General features: G+C 37.0%; 1 protein-coding gene across 3 annotated transcripts in view; it reads right to left on the reverse strand.

The window, feature by feature from the left end:
• Window positions 1-13220, reverse strand: part of Itpr2 (inositol 1,4,5-trisphosphate receptor type 2) — a 462398-nt gene that overhangs the window by 272305 nt on the left and 176873 nt on the right. For all 3 annotated transcript variants that reach the window (XM_047550877.1, XM_047550878.1, XM_047550879.1), the window contains 2 exons: window positions 4319-4512; window positions 860-989 (listed from right to left, as the gene is read on the reverse strand). In XM_047550877.1, coding sequence (XP_047406833.1) covers window positions 860-989; window positions 4319-4512 — 324 coding nt within the window. The remainder of the gene's footprint in view (window positions 1-859; window positions 990-4318; window positions 4513-13220) is intronic.

Below are 13220 nucleotides of genomic sequence, written 5' to 3' on the forward strand. Positions count from 1 at the left end.
GGCTGCAGTTAGAAGTAAGTTTCATATCTGTGTGCAAATCCCATCCTCAGAAAAAGAATTATGTTAACTGGCTGAATCCTTCATAAGATGTAGTTTCTAGCCTGCAAGACTGACCTGACCTATGCAGAAAAATGTTAATTTCATTTCTTAGTTTTCATTAAGTCCTTTCTATAGTCACATTTTTACAATTATTTTTGTGTTTTATTGTTATGCCCTGACTCTCAGAAAGAGAATAGCTTCATTCTTTAAGTTTTTAAATGTGAAAACTGAAATACAACTTCAGTTTATAACTGCGCAAAGTAAAAAGCACACAAAATCAAACCCACAACCACTCTCAGGAGGAATGCCAGTCTTTATTGTTGAGTCAGGTGACAGCTTCCCCACAAAACACCTTTTCTTCCAAAAGCCACATTTCACTCTGCTCCTGATCCAGGCAGAAAAATGACTTAGATTTTCACAAAAACTGTAATGCTTAAGGTTCAGCTAGCACTGAAGAGACATAGGGGTGGGAGGTTCCTCTTTCACAACTTTCAGGACCTTTAGTGAATAACTTAACCCCTCTGCCATGGGTTTACTCCTCAGTACCATGACACAAGAAATGATACCTCTACTTCATGGAGTTGTAAGGGTTACAAAGGACAAGAATTCATGGGATTTAGTGTCAAATTACACCAAATACCCTTCCTACCATTGCAGGCAAGTTATTTAATGCTCTGTCTTGGTTCTTTTGTGTCATTAGTAGAGATCATGTCTACATTTCCTCTCATAGAAATACCATCATGTTTTAAAATATGAAAGTTGCTTTTAAGTTTTTATTAAAACAAAATGCAAACAATAAATACTGTCACAGAGAAGATACCTGAGGGTAGTAAGGTATCTGGAGAGCCGTTGGCAGATGTCTCAGCATTGTCGTTGTTTTCCCCAAACTCCTTTTTATATATTGACAGCATATATGAGATTCTATAATCTAGTCTGACACTCAGGATAAACTATAAGGAACATGCAAAACAACATTTTCAATTAATTAGCACGGTGTTGAAAAATGCAATTCATTACACAGCCCAAGATCCACACAGTCGTCAACCTTTCAAATGAACTAGTTAGAAACTTCATGAACTTAACATTCTGTCCTCTACATGTTTATCAATGTGAAGACTAAGGAAAATGATACATTTCTATTAGCCAGTATTAGTCAAATCCCACATCAGTTTTTGAAAGAAATTTAACACCCTACAATTGGTCTCTGAATGATCCAGATAGGTATCATGTGGGTCTGGATGAAGAGGTAATGATGTAATTCCACTGAGCACTTTGCAGCATTTTCATTGGCTCTGAGAGGAGAATGTTTGAGCTGTGGCTCTCATTCTTGCAGAGAAAGGCTGAGCTTTCAGCTACAATAGAGTTGATTCTACAATCAGCCCTGGAGTGGGGCTATAAGGGGGCAGCTGAAATCATCATACTTATATATTCCATTGGTATTTGTGTTTCCTTAGACTTGCTTTGTTAGAGTTGTTGATCCCATTAACAGAATCTAAGTACTAAGGCTGTAGTCATGTCATGAGGAATTCAAACACTTGAAACCCATGGCTCTCCAGAAACTGATAACCAAGTTGGGAAAACAAACTATAGCACTGTTAACTTGATTAGGAAATGATTGAGTACCAAACCAGGTGGCAGGATGCTATGGAGGTCAGAGGATAAATCAGGATGTTACAGATTAAAAGAGTGGTTTTCATGGTTGCCTTCTATCCCAGTTTGCCTGAGGTATGCCCACTTGACTCTTTTGTCTCAGCATAGTTAAAACAGTGTCCCCTAGATTTTCAAGAGTCTCATTTGGACAGTAAGCAATGCAGTGAACCAAGTTTTAGGAAAACTGGTGTTTCCTGGTGTCACTGGATCTTATCACTCTCTTTCTATGCCACCCTTGCACCGAATCCCGTCGCCCTCCCCTCCCATGCCCAGTCCCCTCCTCTCATTCTCCCTCAGACTCTGCTCCTACAGCTCTTGAACGTTACAACTTCGCTAGGCTCCTCAGTTGTTCAGTGTCCATGTAGCCCTCCATTTTCTTCTTTTCTACCTCCTAAGAACCAGTTTTTGAGACAGCTTCCAAGGTTCAGTCTAAATCCTTTTTACATGAAGTTCTCACTGGTTTCCCCAATCAAAATCTAAATCAGTCTCCCTTTCACCCTCCACTTACCCACCCTTCTTCCTTCTTCTCCTCCTCTTCCTCCTCCTCCTCTTCCTTCTCTTTCTATCCCTCCCCACCCCCAGATGTTTATGCTCCTTCTGGGCAGGAAACACTCCTTGTAAGTCACACTCACTTGGTTCATCAAACATTTGTTAAACCAGGTACTGAGGAAGTTGACAGGGATACAAAAATGGTACCAAGGATATAAGTCTACTTTGGAAAAGCTTATAGTCCAGAGGGAAAAACAAACACCAAAGAGGCTCTTTTATTAATATGTGGTGAGTGCTCACATACTGGGTGAAGTGATTCTAGTTAATAAGGAAATTTTCAAAGCAGAGAACAGATCATGGGAAAAGGGACTAAGAAAGAGCCCTCAGATTTGTAGCCTGGAGTAAGAGTGGGATCAGAAGGTGGACTGTAGGTTTGAATCAAAAGGTTTTATAAAAGTCTCTATAAAAAAGTAAGGAATAAATTAATTAAATGTGAACTATTCTTTCCCTTTTATTTGAAGATTAGTACTCACAGAGTTCTCTCCCCTAATTATAACCAAAATAAAACCTTTCATTCTCTACTACATCTAATTATGAAAAACAAATAGAAGGTGGAAGGAAAGGATGAAAGGAACAAATAAAAACAAGGGCAGAGAAAATACCATATAGAAAGGTAAGAGAAAGAGAGAATGAATGAGAGAGAAATAAATAGACTGAAAAAGAGAAATACATTAAAAATGGGAAAAAGACAGGAGGACCCTGACAGAGGAGAAGAGCTGCCAGAAAGCAGAAGACTTACCAAGGAGTGTGGCTACAAAGAAATTCTTCAACAGAAGTTTCAAGAAAGTAACATGCTCAAGAACAGCCTCGATCAAACTGACCCCGACACAGGGACACAGCAATCAGAGTGAACAGAGGGTCAAGGAGAATCATAAAGTACCCCAAAGAGATGGCAAAAATGAATCAGCCTTTGACTGCTGTGCCATAGAATCTCATTTCATCCTTTTTTACCTGTTAAGAGTTTTTTTCTAATGCTCCTTTTCTCTAACTGTGGGCTAAAATGAGGTCACATGTTTTAGAGGTCGTCCCATGAGTAGGATGATGTTAAGCTGGGGGCTCATTAGGTCCCTGGGTCAGGTGATGGCTGTCTTTCTCAGCTTAAGAATAGGAAAACTCTTAAGTGATTTTTCAGGGTCATGAACACAGAGTTGGGAGGCCTGCCAATATTTCTCAGGATTCAGCCTTCAGAATTCCTGGAGGAACTGTGAAGCCTTTTATGATTATAAATCTAATTACTTTAAATGAAAAACGTACAGACCCTTCCAGGACTACTGACCCACTTCTGGTAGCTCGGTCTATGTTAAATGATGATGAAAGACTTAGTAAACTACATCCAGAATCTTAAGAGATTCTTGAAAACTCTACCTTCCAGTCTCCAAATCTGGAATAAATGCTATAATTAAGGTATCATAAAACTACTTTCCAAACTTAACAAAAAGTGCTAAGAATTCATAGCTACCATAATGGAAATTTATTCACTAAGCCAATGCATGTATAGTGAAAGGTTATGTTGTTTGAATTCATAAAGTTAAGGTATTAGACTACATTAACTTTTTAAAAATAATTATTCCCTGTCCCTTAAAAACAAAAACACAGAGAAATGGTTATTTATATAAAATACTAGAACCAATGATAACAATTTTTAATAATAAATACAATTTTATTTGAGTTTCTTGCAATAATAATAAATCTGGATACTTGGAATCATATGCTCAATTAAAAACAGGAAAATAATTGGAGTTCAATCATTAACTTTACCTTCTATAAATACTTCCTAAATGAAGGAAAAATCCAGTCAGGGTCAATACTAAATAAAATATATATATACACAAAAGCAGTTTCAGCCAGCTCAAAACACTCTACAATTGCTGGATATTATCATTAGTATATTTAATAGGAATGAATAAATGGGATTAATATGTTCAATAGCACTTGTGTGAGATACCTTACCACTTTAAAAAAATCAAATTAGACAAGTAGCATTTCAGAATATTCACACAGCAACTGGGAACAAAAAAGATTAGTGAAACCAATAAGGAAAATGTCATCTCTGTCACTTAGTGTCTATTATAGGACGTACCTGTAAAATCTCAATGATCTTCAGCTTGGTGTCCATCACTGTCACATCCTCATGCTCCGTGGGGCTCACTTGCTTAATGGGGTGGATGCTGGGCTGCATGTCAGGCACACTCACGGGAAAGATGGAGCCCCTGCTGAGCACCATCTGGGTCATCATCTCTCCCACCCCGTGGATGGTCCTCATGACGTTGTTTCCTGGCACCAGAAAAGGCTGCAGTCAACACACGAAACACCTGGAGCTATGTAGCAGTGACGCTAGCTTGGTCACAACCAGACTGAGAACCTGACAGGAAATGTATGACAGATTGGAAAGGAGCATGGGCCCCGCTCCAGCTCTGACTTTGCAGATGGAGTTAAGTTATGACAGGTGTACTTCAAAATGACAGAATTTTTAAAGGTGAAGTTTACTTTCTCAGAAAATGCTTTCAAATGATTCACTGAAGGTAAATTGTTAGTACCTCTAATATCCAAGTAAGTTTCTTCTGTAACATCGTAAGTCCTACCAACAATCACACCAATAATGAAAAGGGGGGAAAAAAGGTTATTGTCTATGACACAGTCAGTTGCAAGCAGGGATACAAAGACTACAACCAAATTCCCATCATAAAATAAATACATTTCTTTTCTCTTGTAAGAACCTTCAGACATTCTTTCTCCCTAAAGTTTAAAAACCAAAGAGCAGAAGGAGCAACAGAAAGTACCTATAGTTCCAGCAACTTTTGAGGCTAAGGTCAGAGAATCCCTGGAGAGCACAAGAGTTTGAGGCCAGCCTGGGCAACATAGGGAGACCAAAACCCCTGCCCCCACCCCTAACAAATGAAAACATGAAACACCAAAACAAACAAAGAGCATATTCTTCCTTTCAAAACTAAGGAAAAACCTAAATAAGCCCTCAGTTTCACTTGTGTTAGAAATCACTTAATTAAACAAAAAAGTAATGGACCCCTGCTAGCTTTACTACAGATAATACTTCTTATATATGATCATCTGGTAAAGATTGGTTTTCATAATTTTTTTAGGGATTTGGAGATAGAGCTTTGTCTAGCTCAAACTAAAGTCACTGACCCCTTGGACCTCCACAAACATTGGATAAGTGACCTCAGAGAGCCAAAAAACCTACCCACAGATCATGCCAACACTAGCATTTTCTAAACAGGCATCCTATGAAGAGCCTGGAAGTTTGTCCACATGCACAGCCTACCAAGTACCTCACCTTTCCCTTACCTTTCCTCGCTTCTCCCCAGGACTTCTGTGTCCCATACCCTCCCCTAAACCTACCCTTAGGGAGGCAGATTTGAGTCTGGGGGCTCCCCCTCCTCTCATTTGTCCACCCCATGAATAAACTCTGTTTTTCAAAACTCCAGTAATTGGCAATGCTACTTGGTAGACAGAATGAACCGACTGATCACAGGATTATACAAAAACTACTTGAATGCTGAATTGTGGCATTCTGATTCTGTACTAAAGTCAAGACATTTTTAGCTTTCCTTTTGTAACATTTACAAAAAGAGTTTGTGAGCAGGATTTAAGAAAAAAGAACATCTCATCTGGGGAAGAAGTCTGCAGTCTCTGACATGATCCCCATCTCTTCATCTAATTTGAATAAAAGACCATTCTAAATCCATAAAAAACTAGTTTGAGGTATTTACAGAAATGGGTTAGTAACAAACATGATGGTATTTGCCGAGGAATCTCAGTTTTCTGTGTTTCCTCCTGAGTTTGGCTGTTCATTCATTTGTCCATCAAAAAAACCTGCATGATTTGCAACATTCCCCTATTCCCTATCCTGACCACAAACAGCTGGGTCAAAGGAGCCTCCTCTCACTCCACGATTTATGTTCTCCAGCCTGGCTGTTGTTCCTCACTTCTAAGTTCCTACAACAAGCAACAAGAATTCCAAAGAATGGTTGTCTACTTTTCTTTCCAAACAGTGGTCTTTGCTTCGTGGGTGTTCATGGAACTCTGCCTGAGGCAAAGGCCTAAGAATCTGGCAAAAGAATTTTCTCTTCCCTAAGTGTCAAGGGCTGTGAACCAAGAGAAAGGCAAATGGAAATGAGGAGTGAGGAGATAAAACTCTCAGCACTAGGGGTTGGGGATATAGCTCAGGTGGTAGAGTTCTTGCCTTGCAACCACAAGACCCTGGGTTCAAATCCCTAGTACCACAAAAATAAAAAAATAAATAAAATAAAAACTATCAGCACTAAAGGAAGAATACAAACTCTGGGGATGCCTGCAGGATCAAAGGACAAATAATAAAAAGAAAACATTTAAATATGACAAGGGAATCTGGATGATCCAGACCACAAATGCCACGCATAACTACTATTATTTATTATTTGTATATTATATAAAGATGATATGCTTTTTTAAACTCATTGTCTTATCTCAATGTGAAATCAGTACAAGTAAGAGGTCAGTGCTCCAACACTACATTTGAGTACACAAAAAAGTAATGTTTTTCTCTAATGTGGCATATTCTAGGAAGAAATTAATTTAGGTTTTTACCTTAAAAGTCTGCACCATTATTATGTCACTACTTTCATAAGCCAAAAAAGGGGAGAAGAAAAAAATACATAAAGGAAATTTCCAAATTTGGACAAAGTTGAGACAGTTCCCTATTTTCCATTTTCTATCAGACTAGCCTGAAAGCTTCCTGGTCTGTGGTTCCCAATCACGGCAAGTGAATATTTCCAAATCTCCCTCACTGCTATGTGGATGTCAGGGATGCACCTCTGGTTACTGGTAATGGTTGGGGTTTGGGTTTAATGTTCAACCAGTACATTTATTCAAGTCTTGATTCCAGTCTACACGTGTATTTGCCTCCAAGGATGCTTTCTCACCACTAACAGACAACAGGCTCCCTTGTTATTCTTAACCCTGAATCACACAGAAATCCTTGGCACCCACAGCGTCTGCATCTTATTTAGATTTGCATGGAAAAAAAATCATTTAATCCAAATGATTATAATAAAGACAGTTAGACCAGACAATTCTTTACCCAAATATAGAACCCGTCACCAAGAAATTAAAATCCAGAGGCCAGAACCATATTAACACATAACATATGTTGTCAATGAAATGGGAGGGTCTGTTCCAGTGGTACCACATCCTCGCATGCCTATGGCACGTGGTTGCCACAAAATTCTCCTGACATTTCCATGTATAGCCAACTCTGAAGTCTCAAATGAAAGGATGCTATATTTTCTGGATTTGCCTAAAGGTGATGAGAAGTGTTGTAATTGTAAGCTATTGCAGCTTGAAAAACATAAGTCAAAGACTACATAAATCACAGACATGTAAGTCTTCTGCTGTTTTTCCACAGAAAAAAACTTCTAAGTCTAGACTGTTGAGAAAAATCAGAGGTGATCAGTCCCCAACACTGCAAAAGAAAAGTCATATTATTTCTCTTTTCAACCATAATTAGTTAATATTGACTTCCAATGTTTCAATAAAAAGGCTCCTGTATAGCAAAAGAAATTCTCTGAACAAGCTAATCCTTAGAAATTTAGTTTTTCTATTTTCTTTTTAATATTAACCCAGCAGCCAGACTTTGGATATATGTACAAAGCATGAGATAATTTGAAAAAGTAGGAGTTGTTTCTGTTGAGTCAAAAACAAGAAGGAAGAAATTACTTAGGAGAAAAGGCAGATGGACTTTTATATTCTTTCCTTATATGATTAGATACATATTTTACTAATTCCAATTTCCTCAAGAGAAAAAGTCAAAAGGGTATACTAGAATGGGTGATGGAATCATTTGAGAAGATGTTGTTTTGTTTCTTTGACTGTTCCAATGATCCAACTTTCCATTACCAATTTCAGAAAAGTAAAAAGCAATAAGGTATTTACATAACACTAAAGTTGCTGTGTGGACCAAAATTTAAACTTGCCTTATTAAGAAGTCATGTTACTGTGGGGATCACCATTGGATTCAACAACCATCAGCAGTTATATGGATTTAGAAAAAAACATAAGAGATTTAATAGAATCTTAACTGAAATTCACCTATGATCCACAGTACTTTATTTGAAGTCATCTTTACACATTATCTCTTTCTATTAGAAACACTTTTCTCTTATGAACACATAAGAATAAAAATTATAATTTGAATTTTCTTGTTTTTCAGATTTTCAATAGACATTTCTATAACATTCTCAGTATTTATAAGAGATAATAGACATTTGATTAGAAGAGTTCTTTGAATAATTGTTCACAGCAATTAAATTGTTCTTTGACTACTAAAGTCAGCTCAGTGTTTTGTAATGATTTAGAAGCCAAAAATGGATAATACAAAAACAATTCTTATTTTCCTTGAAACATATTTTTATAACTGGATTTGCATAAATGCATCTGATGTTATAATAATTCACTTGAAACAGAATGATGTTAAGCCAGGAAGCCATGGCTCAGGAGGTCTTCCTGGTTGTAGCCCAGCCCAGCAGTAACTCATAAACCTCAGCTAGAAAATGCCTACATCCTCTAGAACAAGAACAGTTTTGTTTTGTTTTGTTTTGTTTGTGGTGCTAAGGTTGAACCCAGGGCCTCATGCTTGTGAGGCAAGCACTCTACCAACTGAGCTATATCCCCAGCCCACAAGAACAGTTTTCTATTTCAAACATTCTCTGGAGCAGTGCTTCCTCCCCATGGCTGAAGGGTTGGGTTATAGAAGGACAATTCTGTATGCCAAGAAAACAAAAATATTAACATAAAATCAAAGCCTTAAATAAGCTACTGGCATAAGCACAGCAATAGGTAACATCGTACCAGCCTGGCTTCAAGATTTGAAGGACTGAGCAGACAATCAGACAACCAACCCTCCAAGCTTCAAGTGAGATCACAGAATTTTGGAGAGCTACTTTAATGCATTCCACACAGGGTTTTACCCCCACATGCCAGATCTCCAGATGGTCCCATGGCTCACTCCCTTGCTCCCTTTTGATTTGCAATGTAATGTCACCTCCTCAGCTAGAACTCTTCTGACTACACCCATAAAGAAGGACTGCCATCAGTGTCAATCCATGCACCCACTGACATTTCAGTCACAGCATTATCACTATCTCACATCATATGATACATTTGTAAATATGTGTATTGTGTTCTCTCCCCCCAACAAAAGGAGGAGAGAAGAGGAGCAAGGAGGAGGGGGGGGGAGGGGGAGGGAGAGAGGGAGGAGGGGGAGGGGGGAGGAGGGTGGCCCCATGAAGGCAGGGGTCCTGCCTGGTCTACTGTTCTATTACCAACATCCGGAATACTACCTGACATATAGCAGACATTTAATAAATGTTCATTCAATAAATGAAGGAATGAAAGAAAAAAGGCTGGATAAATAAATGAACTATTAAAAATGAGAATTACTTTTTTAGAAGGCTTGCATAAAAATTTGATTCTTATTACATTGAAAGTATTCCATCTTTCATCAAGTTGAGTTTTTGCATGTTTTCTTCTATACTTTTCTAATTTTTTTCAAAAAGCATATATAATTTCATGCTTCTTAAAAATTAATTGATTAAAAGGAAAAGAAAATTAATTAAATAGATACCACTGAGATAAAGGGAAATAATGGAACTTGCCTTATCAAGGGAATATCACATTCCCTGTATTTTGTTGGGTCACAGGTCACATATCCCTTCACCTGAACTAATTCTCACAGGGTCCCTATTATCCCACCCCACTTTACATAGCCAGAAGGTGGCAGAGTCTTAAATACATGCCAAATTATGTGAACATGACTCTTTTGCCCACACACCATATTGTCTCATTAACAAGTTCCCAAAGAGTTTATGTTAGAACTCAGAAAGTCCAGAAAGACAAGATCGCAATTAAAACTATACTAAGAATGTGGAACTGCTATTTGCCTCTAATCATGTAATGAATTTGCTCACATTATTCTCAAGTGATCTAACCCAACCAGCTTTCATTACATATGTTAAGCCACACACTACTAGCAGCATTTTGCTTATATTACTTTGCAATCTTTGTTCAGAAAATATTCATAAAGCAACAAATTTTTTCTCTGACTCCATAACAGGGACATCCAGGGTGCACAGATATTAGAGAAGCAGAAGAATTCAAAATATGGCTGGAAAAATCTAAACTAGGTCCACAAAAAAAAAAATAAGATCAAGTCCAGATGCCATGGTAATAGCATAGCACAGATAGTATATAGAATGGCTTGGGATGTTTTCGTTGGGGGACATCAGCTAAGGGTGAGCGGTGGGGGTGAAGGAACAGTTTCACTGAAGATACACAGTTTGGAACCAGGTTTTGGATGAAGTGAAGAATTTAGATTAAAAGAAGCATGATTTTTGTTAAATCTTTGTTCAGAATGTCAAACCTAATAAAATATGTTCTGACTTCTTATAAGAATAAAATTTTATAATGTGTACAAAAGAGGCCATAAAGAATAAAAATTACCATATAACTGTAAGGTATTACTTTAGAAGGAAAAGTGGAGGACATGAGCATGCTTTGACTTCACCTCTGAAAAACAACTCTTTAATAAGGTTTCATTATACTGGTCATCATCTTCCTAATGAATATGTGATCCCACCATGTGATCACAGCTCATAATCTCTTGTGATACAACATGACTGATACACCATATTGCCTCTAAAAAGAAGAGTGATTTATGAAGAACACTTAATGGACAAAACAGATAATATGATACCTCATTTTCTTCATTCTAAGTAAACTCACTGAATACAGCATGATGGCAGACTATTTACAAAGCCCAAGTTTCCAAGAGCTTAGAAATAGAACAACAAAAAACCCCAAAAACATTTAAAATAGAATAATGCTATTATCTACCTTATTTCAAATATCAAGAAGACTACTTGAAATAAAACTATTTCCCATCCCACACACTAAAGGAGTGCTATTCAAAGGATGCATTGAAAAAGCAATTCATACAAAATAGTGGTTGAGTTCTGCATTTTATTTTGGATTGCATCCCACTGTCAAATACCTACAAAGTCATTTCAACATTCTGAACCTCAAGATTTTAATTTACAAAACTGATCTTTAATTCTTAATAGTTGGTAATATGAGAAACAAATTAATTTCTTTACCATTTTTATGACTGAGATGATTTACTTAAAGTGAAATGCACAGATCTGAAATGCAAGATTTACATAGTTCCCACAAAGGCACATGAATATATAAACTACATGTCATTCAGATACAGAAAATTTCCATTACCCCAGAAAGCTCCCTCATGCCCTTTCAGTCAATTTCCCAACATTCCTTCTACCTCATCCACCGAAAGCATTTCTGGTTTCTCACACCAAAGACTCAACATTGGTTAATGCAGTATTTCATATGTATGGTTTCAGTTAGTGATTAAGATAAAGAGTTATAATTAATGAACAATGTTAAAGGATAGAAGGGCCTCTAGTTTTTGCTGCTTTGCTCTGGCCTTTAGCAGATCAGTATAGTAGCCCGCCAAAAAATACCTGAAAAAAAAGACAGTACTTAGCATACTACAGTGATACATCCAATAGAAAGCTTATGGCAGCACAATTTGCAATAGTCAAATTATGAAACTAGCCCAGATTCCCATCAGTAGATGAACAGATCAAGAAAATATGATATATATATATACACTATGGAGTTTTACTCAGCTATCAAGAATGAAATAATGGCATTTGCCAGTAAATGGTTAGAAATGGAGAAAATCATACTAGCTGAAATAAATCCAACTCAGAAAATCAAAGGTTGAATGTTTTCTATGTAGAAGTTAGGCAATAATAAGGGAAAGAAGGCAGTGGGGGATCAGATACATAAAGATATAAGGAAAATCAATGGAGTAGAAGTAGGAGATGAGAAGTAGGGAGGGAGGAAGGGAAAGGAAAAGAAATATAGAATGAATCTAAAAAATCATGTTATATCCCTATATAAATGTACCAAAGGGAATTTCACCTGTATGTTTATATAGAAAGTACCAATCAAAAATAAAGAAAGAAAGACCAAAAAGGAAAATCAGTGGAGTAGAGGAGGGAGAAAAAGGGTAGGGAGGAGAGGAGAAAACGGGGGGCAATGGGGATTGAAATTAAATTCCTTTTATGTATCATTTTGTCAAAAGGAATCTAGATACTGTATCTAATTATAATGCTCCAATAAAAAAAAAAAGAACTGAATCCTGTATATATATATACATACCTATGATAAAGTAAAATTTATAAATTAGGCATAATAAGATATTAACAACAATAACTAGTAATATAAAACAATAGTAGTATACGGTAATAAAAGTATTTAAAACTTATGAATCATTTATTTCTGGAATTTTCCATTTAATATTTTCAGATTGTGGTTATCCATAGGTAACTGAAAACACAGAGAGGAAAACTGCAGATAAGAAGGGACCACCATATTTTTGTCAGTGACTTGGACAGAGACTGTATGTTTCTCAAGAGCAAAGATAACATGAAACAAGGAAGGAGAATGCAGTGAACAACTATCAAATTCCAAAACTACATTAATAGGTTGAAAACTGATGGGTTAAACCCAAACAAGGGAAACTCAAAATACAAGAAGTTGCACTTAAAATCCAAATTAAAACAACTTAAGCATAGGATGAACTAATTGTGATGTAATAGAACACAAATCAGAATTTTAGTTGAATTCAAGTTCAGTAAGAATCAATGCTATGCCATTGTTACCAAAACACTCATTCTCACCCAGGCAGATTACAGAAGTAAAGTGTTCAGAATGAGTGAAAAAGTAGCCATCTGACTCTGTTCTTTCAAACCAGTAATAAATTAGGTTTGAATCACAGAAGCTCTTAGAACTAGAGATGACCACATAGAGGGAGCCAACACCAAGGGATGGCTAGCCATCTTCAAACAGGAAGAGCTGAGGTGAGGAAGTGATGTTGGCTCTCTATGTGGTTCCACAGAATAGCA

Source organism: Sciurus carolinensis, chromosome 4 (genome assembly GCF_902686445.1).
Source record: "Sciurus carolinensis chromosome 4, mSciCar1.2, whole genome shotgun sequence".
Taxonomy (NCBI): domain Eukaryota; kingdom Metazoa; phylum Chordata; class Mammalia; order Rodentia; family Sciuridae; genus Sciurus; species Sciurus carolinensis.